Source organism: Dromiciops gliroides, chromosome 3 (genome assembly GCF_019393635.1).
Source record: "Dromiciops gliroides isolate mDroGli1 chromosome 3, mDroGli1.pri, whole genome shotgun sequence".
NCBI lineage: Eukaryota > Metazoa > Chordata > Mammalia > Microbiotheria > Microbiotheriidae > Dromiciops > Dromiciops gliroides.
In genome coordinates this window covers 529,909,779-529,926,620 of record NC_057863.1, presented here as the reverse complement: position 1 = coordinate 529,926,620, position 16,842 = coordinate 529,909,779, and the positions used below count along the sequence as shown (strand labels likewise).

Here is a 16,842-nt window from a genome sequence, read left to right as displayed (position 1 = left end):
TTTCACAGAGCTGTTGCAGGGATAAAATAAAATGATATATATGGGAGCACTTGATTCTTCTTAAAGTGCTATACAAAACCAAATCATTACTGCACAACATCCCCAGTTAGGAGCCTAGGCCTTATCTGTTGTTGATGATGATGGTGTTAAGTTGTTAAGTTTTCTTGGAAAAGGTACTGGAAGTGGTTTGCCATTTCCTTCTCCAGCTCATTTTACAGATGAAGAAACTGAGGCAAACAGGTTTAAGTGACCTGCCCAGGGCCACACAGCTGGTAAGCGTATGGGGCCAATTCAGGTCTTCCTGACTCTAAGCCCTCCACTCTATCTACTGCACCACCTACCTGACCAAGCCTTACTTACCATCCAGTAGAACCTTAAAGAGTCAGGACCTCCTACATCAGATATGAGTATGGAAAACTAGACCTACAACCTATCAAACACTTCTAAATTGATATCTTAGAAATTTCTAGCTTACTCAAACTACACTATGCCAATATGTTTCTTCATGCTAAAAATGACACTAAATTAAGCAGCAACACATTCAACAAACATTTACTAAGATACTACTTTATAAAAAGCACTGACTGGCGATGAAGATAAAAATGAATGCTAGTGGATCATTTGAAACTCTGCTCAGAGAATTCACTGCTAGGCAAAATCCCCACCCCCCCCCAAAGTCAATGACAGGGCAGAAAAAATATCCTCAATACACAAAAATATAACAGTACTTTTTATGGTAGCAAAGAATAGAAACAATGTAGATGTCTACTAGCTGGAGAAGCCCAGAAACTTGGAGGCAAAGATGAAGAGGGAAAATATTCCAGATAATAACAAAGTTTCTGCTTTAAAGCACTACTTTTATCCTACTTGTGGGACCCATGGAGAAACAAAAAGCAAACTGGGGAATGGATAAACAAGTCATAGCACATAAATGTAATGATTATTGTGGAAAGACTTATATGAACTGTTGCAAAGTGAAGCAAGCATTGCCAGAGAAACAATATATATAATATCAACAACATACACAATAACTGAGCTATGAAAAACAAATGCTACAAATGACAGTGGCTCAAAGAAGAGAGAGGGGAAGAAAGCTCTAACCTGTTCCTTTGCAGAGCTAGGGAGAAAGGGGAGGTCCAATGATGTGGAACACCACATGTAATATCCAATTTTTTTCCCATCTATTAAATCGGTTTGCTGATTTATTACTCTCTATTAAAAATTACTTGTGATAAAGAGGGCTTTCAAAATGGATATGGGGAAATCTAAGCAGTGTTAATACAAAATATGTTGATAAAAATCTATTTTTCATGACAAAAAATAATTGAATAATTGCGCTTAAAATGCACATGTTCTACTGGAATTCACTATTCCTATGAAATGACTTAGGGAATAGTTAAAAAAAGTTTTATAGGTTAATTTTTTAAAATCTAACCAGCTAGGGGCAGCTAGATGGTGCAGTGGATAGAGCACCGGCCCTGGAGTCAGGAGTACCTGAGTTCAAATCTGGCCTCAGACACTTAACATTTACTAGCTGTGTGACCCTGGGCAAGTCACTTAACCCCAATTGCCTCACTAAAAAAAAAAAAAAGAAAGAAAGAAAGAAAAAAAAAATCTAACCAGCTAACCTGGTACAGAGGAAAGTGATAGATTCAGAGTGAGCAATCCTGGGTTATGTTCCCAGGCCTGACATTGACTGTCTCAAAGCTGCTGAACAAAGGAAGATCAGTGAGGGGGTGACCGATAAGCCCCCTTTCAGCTTTAAATCTATGTAATACTATAATTCATGATAAGGTTCCTGTAAGGTATTATACTAGAGAAGAATTCTAGGGAACACAGGAATAATCCTAACCTAAATTTGTTTCATTAGTTCTACAAATGTTTTAGGAGGGCAGTTAGTTTCATCACATTAATGTTATAAATGGAAGATGTTGTAAAGGAGGTATCATATTTCTCATTTATGGATAACTTAGATGAGGCTTGAAGGTTTGTGAATTCTGTAACACAAAGCTAGTAGGTATCTAAGTCAGAATTTGAAATCAGTTCTCCCTAACTGAAAGTACAAGGTTCTAGCCATTATTCAATGCCATGTCATATAGTAACCTAAATGACCTTCTGTCAGAAAGAAAAATTGAAGCTTGCTACAAATAAACTCCCACAGAAAGAAAACTGACCACACAGATCTTTAAGTGAATTCTATCAAACATTTAAAATAGCAAATACCAATTTTATAAAAACTGTTAGCAAAAGGGCAGCACTCTATGAAACTTCTAATATGAGATAAGCATGATGCTGATTTTCCAAACCAGAGAAAATTTAAGCAAAGAAAGAGAATAATGACATGATAGCACCAATGAATACTGGTGCAAAAATGTCATCTACAACACTAACAAAAAGATTATAGATATAAAACACAACAAATTATATTACCAAGGCAACAAAAAACACATGACTAAATCAATAGCTATAGAAAAGGCCTTTGATAAAATACAAGTCCTTTATAAAAGTTAATCATTAATTACTGTGAGAATAAAATGATTTTTCATTAATATGATGAATAACATATATCTAAAAAACCAAGAGCAGTATTTATACTAATAGAGAAACACTGGAATCTTTTCCAACATGATCAAAGGAAAGGCTTGTTGCTATCACCATTATTATTTGAAAGAGCACTAGAAAAAGTATACCAATAAGGCAAGAAAAAAAATTAAGAGAATAAGAATTTTTATATAGAGGGTAAAATATCTTTTTTCTCATCATAACTTCAAGAAAACAAGAGAATCAACAAAAAATCAATCGTAGGAAAGAAATTTAACATTAACAGATGTAAAACAAAGTGGTAATTACTAATGGATAAAACAAATGGAAAAGTTGATCAATGAAATAGATTAGAGGAATGAATATGTATTTTGTTAGTTTTAGACAATTCCAAGAATATGAAATATTCGGGCAAGAATTGGATTAAAGAATTTGTGAAAACCAGAAAGCACTTTGGCAGAAAATAATTTGAGAGCAGCATCTTATAAAATAAGCCAAAATAAATTCCAAATGGATAAATTGTTAAAAAGTCATGCAATTGGGGCAGCTAGGTGGCACAGTGGATAGAGCACCAGCCCTGGATTCAGGAGGAAATGAGTTTAAATCCAGCCTCAGACACTTAACACTTACTAGCTGTGTGACCCTGGGCAAGTCACTTAACCCCAATTGTGCCCCCCCCCCCAGTCATGCGATTAAAAAATTGGAGAATTGGCTGTCACACCTTTCACCACCATGGCTAGAGGATGAATTCATAATTAGAGAACAGAGAATACTATAAAAGATAATCTGACTATATAAAAATAAAATATTTTTCACAAATAAAATAAAAGCAACTCAAGAATCTAGGAAAACTACTGATTATCTCCAATTTATCATATATATATATATATATATATATATATTCTATACAGTTTATTTGCATGTTGTCTTTCCCATTAGACTATGAGTTCTTGAAAAGCAGACTGTCTTTTGGCTTTCTTTGTATTTCCAGTGCTTACCATAATGCCTGGCACATAGTAGCCAGACTAGAGAGTCACCTGGGAGCAAAAATTCAGCACATAGTTAATGTATCTAACTACCAGCTTCAGAGTACTACCTTCATTACAGGCTCCTTCAACTAATTAACAATAATTTATTAAGCACCTACTAAGTGCTAGGACATATGAATCATGCCAATTATCTCTCATTCAGTCCTCCTTTTCAAAGGCCATATATAAACTGACTAAATCCTTTGAAAATGCCAAGTGAAATGATCAAGGAAACTTACATGATTCCTTTTGTCATCTTTACACAAAAAAGTTTAAAAAAGGAAAAACCCTAAGTAAAACCTTAAACCAGTTAGCATTGATATAGAACTTTAAGATTTGCAAAGCACTTTACAATGTTATCTCATTTTATCCTTGAAACAACCCTGGGAAATAGCTGTTAAATATTATCTTTATTTAGCAGATGAGGAAATTGAGGCCGACAGTGGTTGAGTGATTTACTAGGCTCATGTAATATCTGCGGCTGAATTTCAACTCAGGTCTTACAGATTCCAGGCACAACATTCTATCCACTGTGCCTCTAACTACAACTAGAACATAAATGTCTGAAACATGAATATCTGTATGACTAGCAGGTTTTCATAGTATTATTTCATAGGTTAGATGTTTTAAGGAAAAATGTAAGACATCCAGAGATCTTGTTTTCTTTATTGAAAAAAATGGAAGGAAGACATAATAGGTCTTACTTATTCAAGCATTAGTGAGAGTATTATCCTAATAGCAACACCAATGGCAAGTGAATGACTCATCCAGAGCACAGAAAAATAAAGACTGCTTCACAGCAGTGAAGGAAAACTGGGAAGAGTTCATTCCCTTCAAATGGGAGAGCAATTTACCTTCAGAGAACAGTTTCACTGTCTTACAGATTAGGACAATGAACGGATATTGTTTAGCTCACTTCAATTTCAATTCAGGATGCTTTTTTGTTTTACAATGAACAATTTTTTTCTAGCCCTAAAAGCCCAAATCATATTAGTGTTATGCTACTACCAAAGTGAGACAAATATGTCCAGGGCATTATCAGACACTACCGCAAAAACAGAGAAACCAAAAATTGGAGGAAACATGACATCTAGGGAAACTACAAACATCAATTAACAAATTTCTGAGGCTGCTACCTCATTCTTCCCAGAAAGATTGTAATTTCATAAGCTCTACAATTTAAGAGATCATCTTAGTCTAGTACCCTAGTTTTAGAAAGGAACAAATAGCAACCCAGAGAAGTTAAGTATCTTGCCCAAAAGTAATAGTTAAGTGGAAGAGACATAATTTGAACCCAAGTCTTCTGACTTGGAGGGAATGTGTGTTTCTGTGAGTAAAGAATATATTATGACTATTAGGATCCTGGAAAATTAAGATATAAGCTTGAATGTCATATGTTCTACCTTTTTATTATACTGTGTTGTGGTAAAAAAATATGAAAGTTTTTTAACAGTCGGTTAGGATAACTGAAAGACGACAGTTTTTTTTAGGGACCACCCTTTCGGGGAGGAGACCAATGGCATGAGCTATGCACGCCAGTGCACCTGCTGCACATGTCAGACTGCCTGCTATGCACTCGACTTCCGGGGTGCGAGCTGAAAAGGCAAGGAGAGAATGGAAGTGGGGTTTTTTTACCTGCTCTGTTGGTCTCCTGACTGCGCTGCACAGATGGTCTCTCTCTCTCTCTCTCTCTCTCTCTCTCTCTCCAAAGGTGGCCTTCGGTTTTTGGTGAGTTTTTATAAGGAATATAGACTAAGCTTAGACTTAAGACGATTTGTATTGTGTTTCTACTTTCCTATCCTTCTAATCAACATCACCTTGTGACTACCATGACAATAAAAGGTCTATCTAGAAAACCAAAAGGTTCTTCCATTTACTAGTCTGGGAGATAAATTAAGGGAAAGGTTAAGTAGGGGAGATTTATGATCTAATATCCAATTTTAAATCTCACAGTGTCCAAGTCCTAGAACTTGGCCCTCAGGTCCTTTTTGTTTAAATTACATAAGCAGGGTAAAACATTTTACATTGAAATCAGCAAAAGCCAAAATAAAAGGGCAGTGGAATGTGGAGATGTCGATTGTCTTCATTTTGGTTTTCTACATTTTGCTGACTACTATAATGCATTTTTAGATTTTGATATATTAGCATTCTAGAGCTAAATAAGAACCAATACAAAGTAAAGTCTAATATTATATGTTCTAAAGAATTAATTTCTCATAGATTTGATAAACTGCCATAAACTATATTTTGGGCTATATTCACTCATATTCATTGTTTATGCCAATCTTGTTCTAAAATTCAAAAACAAAGTTATCTTCTCTTCAAAGATATGCATAAATAGCATGTTGTTTCCTGGCATTTCTTCAAAATCCTTTCTGTCAGTTTTAGACAAGGTAGACACTTATTGCCATTAAAGAAACTTAGGAAAATCTGGCAGGATAATTAATTAAAGCCTGTACCCAGCAAATAATGTTTTTTATTGATGACTGCAATTTTTCTCAAGAATCTATTTTCTGATTTTAGGTTAGTTATACAAAGGTAGCTAGCTCCACTGTGTAGTTCAAATATTCATGTACTTTTTTAAAAAAGGGGAATGATCTAATAAGTTGAAACTAATAAGATGATTTGATAGGGATGTTTCCTTACACGGGGGTTCAAAAATCATCTTCACAAATAAAGTATGGGAAAAGTGTAGCCAGCCTCATATGAAAAGAGCTGGGGATTTTAATAAGCTCTATATGAGTTCCCACTGAGATATGGGAGCCAGAAAAGCTACTATAATCTTAGATTATATTAAGAGAGTTAAAATGTTTAGGGCTAAAGAAGATGATCCACTGTACTCTGATCGGGTCAGATTACATACATGGAATAGTGTCTTCAGTTCTGGGAACTTCATTCAAGAAACTGACGGTGATAAGGAGGAGGAGGAGGAGGAGGAAGAGGAAAGCTAACATTTCTACAGCACCAAAGGATTTTATAAATATTACTGAATTTTATCCTCGTGAAAACTCTGGGATGTAGATGTTATTATTATCCCTATTTTGCATATGAGGAAGCTAAGAGAGACAGTAGTTAAATGACTTGCCAAAGTCACACAGCTGCCAAGTGTCAGTTCTGAATTCAGGTCTTTCTGACTTTAGATCCAGAGCTCCATCTACTACACAACCTAGTTGCCTAAGACATTGATAAGCTGAAGAATATCAAAAGGAGAGCGTGAAGATGATAAAATGCCTTGTGAACATACTGTAGTTAGACTGGTCAAAAGAACTAGAAAAGTGAAGGCTTAGAGAGATATAATAGCCGTTTTCAAATATTTGAAGGCTAGTTACATGTAAGGGAGATTTGTTCGATTTGGCCACAGATTCTAAAATATCTCTTAATAGACTATGCCAATAATCTGTACTTATTTTGATTTAATAAACTATATCCCTACTATTTACAACTAATTTCCAATTATTTCTTCTTATTATATCCTCAGTGGCCAAATGTGAACAGAAAGTTACTAATCTGTATTTGTAAATCATAAGTCATTCAATTAATAGTCTTCTTCCTGAAACTAAACAATGACATTTTCAGTAATCTTTCTTTACTGGGTTTATTTTCCCAAAACATCTGCTTTTATTTATCATAACAAAACTCACACAGCACTTTAAAGTTTGCAAATCACTTTCCTCACATACTACAAATGATTTATTATCAAATGGCTAATCAATACCTGAGGTGAGATTCAAAGTCAGATCTCTTGACTCCAACTCTAGTGCCTTTTCCACTATACACTGCTACCTCATAGATGATTTTTGTTCCCCATGTTGCCTCACAGTTGCATATGTCTAGAACTTCCCTATCCATGCTTTATAAAAGTCTTTTCTGGTTCTGTTAAGAAACATGTACACAATTTCTCATAATCTACCTAAAAACTCTAAGGATATAGTTCTCCCTTTCTTACACTTACAGTATATATGTACTCATCTAAAGTAACTATAGTACAACTCCCCCCCCCCAATTTAGCAACAAAGCCTTCTTAGAACTTAGTTCCATAGAAGAAAGGGAAAGAGGGGGGGGGGGGAGGAATGAGAAGAAGGGAGGGAGGGAGGCAGATAAGAAAGAAGGAAGGGGGAAGTGAGGAAGGATGAGAGGGAGGATGAGAGCAGGGGAGGGAGAAATAGGGAAAAGGAGAGGGGAATGGAGGAATAGAGAGAAGAAAGGAAGAGAGGAAGGAAGGGAGGGAGAAGGGACGTGGAGCCGTAATTTCATTTCATAGGTACTCATTTCCAATGCTTCTGATTGCAATCCTGTCATACCTTTTCATTTCCTCTTACATTCTCCACAGTAGATCCACACAAAATGCTATAGCCCTTGTATAGATCTCTTGATGTAGAGTAAGTAATAGTGGAGTGCAAAAGCTAGCTATCCTCCCCTTTTACTACATGACTAGGTCACCTCCTTTTTCGTTTTTCTTTTTGTTTTTTTCTGGGGCAATGGGGGTTAAGTGACTCACCCAGAGTCACACAGCTAGTAAGTGTCAAGTGTCTAAGGCCGAATTTGAACTCAGGTCCACCTGAATCCAGGGCCAGTGCTTTATCCACTGTGACACCTAGCTGACCCTGTTTTTGTTTTGTTTTGTGGGGGGTCACCTCCTTTGTCAGCCATATATAAAACTGGATGACATCTTTTACACCACTTCTTGTACAGAAGTTGTGACCAGTAATATGACATATTTTATTTAAGTCCATTATTTTTCTCTCCATTATCCTTAGCCTAAGCCACAATTTTGATTTTTCTTGAATTCTTTCAGTAAAGTGCATGACCATAAAGGTGATGTCTGTTACTGAATGTTGTTAGCAAAAACCTGCTTGTTCCATCCTCTTACCTTCATTCAGAATGACCTCAATGAGAAAACAGGCATATGGATTAGTACTTACTGATGGTTATCATTATCATCTTTTGTGGACAGTAACATCTATGATATTTTTTCAAGTTGTTTATATCCTTCCCTCTTTTGAATATCTTGAAAAACAATCCCTCAATACCCTGTTAAGCCTCTGTTGTATGGCATTTGGGAATATCCTGTAGTCCTCAAAGGTTGAAGAGATGGAATAAACTGGATTTGACCTAAGAACTTAAGAAACTAACATCCTCTCAACAACCAATCACATTTAAATGAAGGGTAAATATGTGTGTGGTGTGTGTGTTTGTGTCTGTCTGTCTGTCTACGCACACACATATATACAATATAAAACGCTATAAAGCTGCCACTTAAAAGAAGACTGTGGGGCAGCTAGATGGCACAGTGGATAGAGCACCGGCCCTGGAGTCAGGAGGATCTGAGTTCAAATACAGCTTCAGACACTTAACATTTACTAGCTGTGTGACCCTGGGCAAGTCACTTAACTCCAATTGCCTCACCAAAATAAAAAAGAAAAGAAAAGAAAAGAAAGAAGAAGAAGAAGACTGTTTTTACCTGGAGGCTTCATGAGAACCCATACTTTTGCAATGCTTTACAACTTGCAAGTGGTCTCTCCAGTAACATCCTCCAAGTTTGCTCTAAAGTAGCAGTATACCAAATACACTAAATAAAGGCCTTTATTTACTATCACTTCCATCTGAAAAGTGACTGGGTGCAAAGGTGTGGACAACACTAGTTTTCCTTAAGCATCATCTATCAGCCATAACCTGTCATTCCTGCCATTCCCTGGTATTCTGAGCAATGCTTGAATTCTGGCTGCAAATTATCCATTCATCCCTCTGGTAATGCAATTCCTAACCAAAAAAACAAAAAAAATTATTGCCTTAGAACACTAAAACAAGACAAAAGCTGCACAAAAGATGAGTCTAAACTAGTCGGATAATAAGAAAACAAAGCATCGGTGTGACAAAGCCATGTCAGATGTAGAACATTCTATTTCTTCCCTATACAAGCCTTTGTATCTATTGCAAGAAAACAGGAATTGTTCTTGACAATAGTCTTCCCTCCCTTCCATCCTCCACATGCAAGATGTTGAAAATTAAATGACAAAGAGAAACAAAAAGGAAGTAATGTCTGGCTTCACAGAAGAGAGACATCTTGCTCTTAAGGGGTGTCAGAAACACAAAGAGATAAGCCTGATGGGCATTAGAGTTTTTCAGCTTACCTAACACTAGACTCAATACCCCTAGAAACCCTGGGGAGAAGAAAAGAAGAGGCATCAAGAAAAAGTTCAAGAATAACAGTAGCTTTGCTAAGGCTTAACTGTTGGGAAATCTCTACTAAAATCTTGACAAAGAAATCACTTCTACAGAAATAGACAAAAATATATGAGCATAGGGACTCAAAAAAAAAAGGGGGATGAATGGATTTTCTTTTGTCTCTATACTATGGCTTTCACTGGAGCCATTTCAATATGTGTAAATGAGAGCTTCTTTGTAAAATAAAAGATTTACTTTTTAGACTGATTATGCAATATTAGTAGATATTAAACTCTTTCATTAGGTTCAGACTTGCTTACTAAATTTACATTTCTTTTACTGTATGTAGCCCTTGGGATGTAATTTTTATGCCATGGTGGTCCAAGTCTGTTTTAAAAGTATATGCAAAATCTAGCCCATGATTCAGCAGTCAAGTTGCATATGCCACAGCTCTCTCTGTGAGATACCTTTGAAGATCGGTGATATTTAATGCTGAGTATAAGCAGTCTTTTCATCTTATACTGTAAAGTAATTGCCGCCTACTTCAGAACTATAGAATAAGTTATCATCTTAGACTTTGTTCTCTGAGTGCCAAGGCCAGCAGAGAAAAATCTGACAAAGAACATTATGGGCTTACTCAAGGGAGTCAGATCTTTGCTAACTGCCAAGGAGAAATCATGGCTATTCAGGCAAAGCCTAATTAGATACTGTATAAGAAATTACATACATTATCTGGCCCCCATTCTAGGAAATCATTTCACCTGAATGTCTTCAGCACAGCATAAGCTGAACCCACTGCAGTACTAATCATGTCAGAGAAAAAAATATAACTACACATAGAGAATATTTACAATTATGCATGTGCAACTGAGAGTTCATGTGGATGGATATTCATGTTAAGAATGTGGGATGCTGGGGCAGCTAGGTGGCTAAGTGGTTAGAGCACCGCCCCTGGAGTCAGGAGGACCTGAGTTCAAATCTGGCCTCAGACACTTAATACTTACTAGCTGTGTGACCCTAGGCAAGTCATTTAACCCCAATTGCTTCACCAAAAAAAAAAAAGAAGAAGAAGAAGAATGTGGGATGCAGAATTTTTACCCTGAATTCTAGAATGTGAACCAATACAACTTAACCTTTTCAGAGGTAACTTTACCACGTAGGATACTCATAAGCCTGACCATCTGGCCTTAAGCCATTGGAGTTTAAAACATTTTGGAAGCAATAAACAAAGCAGACCGGTATTCCTAGGGGGAACTGGGGAGGGGAGGGGGAAGAGAATGGGAGAAATATATAAACCACAAACAAATAAGCAAGCAATAAACTAATACTCCTTTCACCTATATAACCAATAGTTAGAAACAGAGAAAGGTAAACAAAAATGAAAATGACAGGTAAACATAAATAAGAAGAAAGAGGCTTAAACACAATTCTAATCCCACACTGAGTAAAGGAAAAGGAAAAGGCTTAAAGTAAAATTACTTCCCTGGAAAGAATAGTTATAGATAAACTCCAGATAAGTCTTACCCTCAATGTTCTGGTCAAAATAAAAACCCTTACCTTTGCTTGTTTCTTTCTTGCTTCTCTTCTGGACTCCTTCTCCTTCAGCCTTTTTTCCTACAAAGGAAAAAAATCATAACTCTTAGTAACCTATTTTATTTTGGAGATAAGATAGATTAAAATCTCATTTCTTAAACTCTAGTCCCTGTCTATGTAGAAAATACATTTGCATGACAAGGAAAAAAACACACAAAATAATGCATCTCAACTGGATCATTCTCTTCTTTTTTTTTTTTTTTTTTGGGCAGGGCAATGAGGGTTAAGTGACTTGCCCAGGGTCACACAGCTAGTATATGTCAAGTGTATGAGGCCAGATTTGAACTCAGGTCCTCCTGAATGCAGGGCCAGTGCTTTGTCCACTGCACCACTTAGCTGCCCCTGTATCATTTTCTTAAAAAGGAGAATGTACAGAGTATAGAAACAACACTCATTGACCTTCTATTCCTCAACGTTACAATTCTCTTATAAAGCAAAACCAGAATTAAAATATTCTGATAAATAAGTCACTTTTGTAAAGGAGATTATACAAAAGTTTCCTATAATTCACTCAGTTTTCCAATGACTAGCCAACATTTATCCAGAATTTTGCAAAGAAGGTGGCCTTAGATACCAAAAGAAATACTTTAAAAATTCAGCCTTATGTATTGGCCCATTTACAATTCAAAATGTTATTTAATATATTTAAGCAACTTTCTTACTTGTGAACTCTATTACAAAATTGCATCTGCCAATTTTATGGTCTGCTACTAATAACTAAGCCGAAGTTTGGGTTTTTATTTGCAGACACAAGATTAATGTCTAATAAATGTATAAATAAGATGAAACTGAAGCACTTCAGATACACTCACATTAGATATGTGTATGTGTATGTGTATGTATGTGTATCTATGTGTAATAAGAGAGAGATGGGGAGGGGGAGAGAGAGAGAGATTTATATATAGACACACACAAACACTTAATTTTGTAAGGAAATACTTCTTGTTTTATTGGATGACTAGATCCATCAAAATTCCATAATCGTTTGAATTTATTTTCTTTAAAGTATCACTCATCCTTCTGGGCTAAAGCAAGATGACAGCAGAGAAAGCATTGGTTCAGAATCAAAGGAACAACTAGATTCAAATTGCTACTCTACTAATTAGCTATTTAACTCCAAGCAAGTTGCTAAGCTAGACTCATTTTCAGTTCTTCCATCTATTAAATGAGATTAAACTAGATGATCTTAAGATCTCCCAAATATAAATACTATAATTCTCATGAATATTCCCTTAATTTAAAACCTTGTTATCTCTGGGATTTGACCCCTTTTGTGATAATCTCAACTGGGCTGGAAAGGACCAACTTCCTTTTCCCACTACTTATAGATGATTCACACACAGACATTCAAATTTACAAAACTTTTAAAAATAGGTTGTTCAATAGTCACAGGCAAAGTGATAGGATGTAAAGAGTAAGAAAAAAGAAATGAGTACTGTAGAGTAAAATACTCTAATAGTGGTTCTACTATTTAATAAAAGTATGATCTTAGGCAGGTTACTTAAATTCTCTGCATATTAGTGTCCTTTTCTATAAAACTGGGATAACAAAACCTATCCTATCATACTTTATAAGTAAACTTGTTGGAAGTCTGATTTAAATAATAGGTCACTAACAGGTATAATGGGGCAGCTAGGTGGCATAGAAGATAGACTATTGGGCCTGGAGTCAGGAAGTCAATTAACCCTGTTTGTCTCAGTTCCTCATCTGTAAAATGAGCTGGAGAAGAAAATGGCAAATCACTGTAATATCTTTGCCAGGAAAACCCCAAATGGGGGTCACCAAGAGTTGGACACAGCTAAATGAATAAACAACAACAAACAGACATAAATCCAAGGGAAAGATAAGATAATTTTCCCAGAAGCTGGGAAGATATGGAGAAAGGTTAAATCCAAGGTAGTAAATTGGATTAGACAATTTAATAGGTACCTACTATTTGTCACACAGTGAGCTAGGAACTTGAGATACAAGACAAAAATGAAGTGGTCCCTGACCTCAAGAAGTTTACAGTCTATTAGAATAGTAAATGATTGATAGCCTCTTTCGGTGATGCTAGCTGTGAAGCTGAGCTGCTTCTCTTTCTGCCAGATTTCCAAAACACATAAAACTAAAAGATAAAAAAAGTATCTAAACTTGAAAATCCAAATAGATAATACAGAGCCTATGTATCTTATCCCTTTTCAAACACAAAAGATATCTTGACAGTCATATGAATAATAATTAAGTCGTCTGCCTTACTTTACAATTAGAGACCATGAAGAGAAACTGTAAGTAGAACAATAAATCAACTGAGCATTTATTAAACTCCTACAATATGCCAAGCACTGTGATGAGAATGAGGGATACAAAAGAAAAGATTAAGAAGGGGGTGGTAATACATAAAGCGACTTAGTAACAGCCAGGAGGAGTGAAAGAGGAGAACAAATGAGTTAACAGCTTGGTCCTGGGAGGAGAGGAAAAGAGAAGGGACAGGTAAAAAGTACTGGGAGCATCTAAACACTAAAGCACCCCTGAAAGCATCATCATAGTATATATAATACACTTCAGTTAATGCTGTTCGTAATCATTCAACTATCATTTTGCATTTCTAAGTACTTACTAGTGGAATACCACATCCTGGGGGTACAATGAGTGAATGAAAAAAAATTATTAAGCTCTTACTATGTGCCAAGCATTGTGGAACAGTCTGGAGATCAAACAATATTATCAACAACAACAATAACAGCTGTTCAGTCAAAGAGCTTGAGGTAGAAATCCTATTGAATATTATTTTTAATTCCTCATACTACTTGATAAAGTACTAGGTACACAGTATAAAACTAAATAAATCAGTGATGTAGATCAGTAAGCCCAGTGCAATTTATTACCTGTGCTTCTGAGGCTCCATACTTTGCCACCAAGATTCTTCCTACTTGGAACATCCCTTCTCCCACTGTTAAGATACTTCTTTTTGGGGGGAGGGGGTGGGGGGGAGTTGTTAAGATACTTCTATGGGCTTCCAATTTAGAGATGGGCCCAAGTTAGCCATGCTTCATTCCCCTCTTGGCTGTGCTTCTGACTCTCTCTACTTTGCACCCATCCCTCCCTCCATGTGGGCATCTTTTCCTTCTCCTCTGCCGCCTCCGCCACCTCCTCTAAATTTCTTGCCAACCTCCCCACTTTGCAGCTTCTTATTATGTGCTGTCTTCTCATTAGAATGTAAACCCTGTGAGTACAGGGGCTGTCGTTTTGCTTACATTTATATGCTTGGGATATATAAGCCACTTAACAAATGCTTGTTAACTATTGGCCTACCTCTTAAATACTTTGGATTGAGTATCATTTACTATACTGAGATCTATAGATTAAAGAGTTAAGCCGTAACACAGTATTTTGACCTAGGCCTTCCATTTTTCTCCAGACAAACAGTCAGTGAAAATCTATGATTTAAGCAGCATGGCATAGTGAGGACAATGCTGGAATTGGAATCTAAAAGATATGGGTTTAAATCTTGCCTCCAATAGTATTATTTGTATAACAATGAAGAGGTCATTTAACCTCTCAAATCTGCTTATCCAGCCCTAAAATCTCTGCTGACATCTAGTCTCCCATCACCAACTGCCTATCAGACATCTCAAACTGAATGTCCTATAACATCTTAAATTCAACATGTCCAAAACTCAACTCATTATCTTTCTTCCAAAAACACGCCACCCCTGACCCCTTCAAACTTCCCTATTACTGTCAAAGGCACTACCAATCTCTCATGTTCACAACACTGGTGTTATTCTTGACTCTTCACTCTCTCTTGCCCCTCCAATATCCAATCAATTGCCAAAGTCTGTCAATCTCACCTTTGCAGTGTTTCTAAAATGTGCCTCCTTCTTTCCTCTGACACTACCACCACCATGCTATAGGCCTGGACTACTGCAAATCTCACTGTGACAATATCCCCATTCAATCTATCTTCTACTCAGCTGTTAGAGTGATTTTCCTAAGGTACAGATCTGACCATATCACCCTCACTATTCAATAAACTCCAGGGATCCCTGTAACTCCCAGAATCAAATATAAACCCCTCTGTAAGGCATTCAAAGCCATTCCTAACCGAGCCCCCACTACCACCTTCTTATATACTGGGCTCCTTACTGCTCCTCAGATAAAACGGTCAGTCCATCTCCTGACTCCAATAATTTCCCCCTCATCTCTGCCTTCCTTCTTCCCTGGATTCCTTCAAGTCTCACTAAAAACCACACTAGAGGAAGCCTTTTAACCACAGCCCCTTCAATTTAGTGCTTTCTCTTTATTAATTATATCCAATGTATCCTGTATATATCTTGTTTGTACATATTTGTTTATCTCTCCCATTAGATCATGAGCTTCCTGAGGGAAGGGATTGCTCTTTTGTCTTTCTCTGTATCCCCAGGGAAATGACTAAACTGACTGTCTAAGCCTCAGTTTCCTCAACTGTAAAGTGGGGATAATATCTATTACAAAGGGGTTTGTGGGGCTCAAATGAAGTATAACCTATATAAAGCGCTTTGCAAACCTCAAAGTACTATATAAATGTCAAATATAATTATTGTACTAATTCAGGCTGTAGTTTTATTTACTAAAACTGCAGTAAGGTCTCTAGAATATTACTTCAGATCATCAGCACCTTACTGTCGACATAGAAAATTCATTTAGTTATGCAAGTTCACAAGTTATATTTTCAACTAATCAATATATCTTAGTCAAACAATGTCCTTGCTTCTTTTATTATTAATAATATTCAGCACTCTCAAGGTACTTTTGGACATTAACTAATTAATCTGAGCTACTCTCCTGTAAGGAGAAAAAATATTAGCCACCATTTTGATCATACAAAGTCTCCCCAGTAGTACTTCAGTAATTGGTGCTCTTCCAAGTTCCCCAAGAATAACTTGTCAATATGATCACAACCATGAATGTGCTTTCTACAAATATAAAGTATATCTTATGTAAATGTTTAATCTTATAATGGAAAGGGGGAAAATAGGCATTTGAAAAGTTTCTATTTTGTGCTAGGCAGGAACTGTGCTAAATACTTTTTACAAATATTATTTGATTCTCACAACAACCCTGAAAAGTAGGAGGCATTATTTTCCTCATTTTATAGTCGAGGAAACTGAAGCAAACAGAGGTCAAATGACCTACCCCAGGGTGACAAAACTAGTAAGGGTCTGATGCCAGATTTTCCTGACTCTGTGCTCAGTGCTTTATGTACTGTGCCACTGACTGCCTCTAATCATTTCAAAGATAGAACATATTTGCCAGTTTAGAGTTTAATAAAAATTCCTACTTCAAATTTGCCTTTTCAACATTTTTTCTCTTTTTAAAATAAAAGCAGACCAATGTTTCCTCATCATTGATTAAACTAACAAATTCATCACTTCTCAGATATGTATATGTCACCTTTTATGGACCAGTGATTTCACTGGCACGACAAACTCCAATGTGGGAAGTCACTCACTCCATCATGGCAGATTTACAATTTGTCTCTAACTTTTAGTCG

General features: G+C 36.3%; 1 protein-coding gene across 2 annotated transcripts in view; it reads right to left on the bottom strand.

Annotated features, from left to right (window-relative positions):
- DDX10 (DEAD-box helicase 10) overlaps nucleotides 1-16,842 on the bottom strand; it is a 323,540-nt gene that overhangs the window by 98,411 nt on the left and 208,287 nt on the right. For both annotated transcript variants that reach the window (XM_043998759.1, XM_043998760.1), the window contains exon 16: nucleotides 11,292-11,348. In XM_043998759.1, the coding sequence (XP_043854694.1) occupies nucleotides 11,292-11,348 (57 nt within the window). The remainder of the gene's footprint in view (nucleotides 1-11,291; nucleotides 11,349-16,842) is intronic.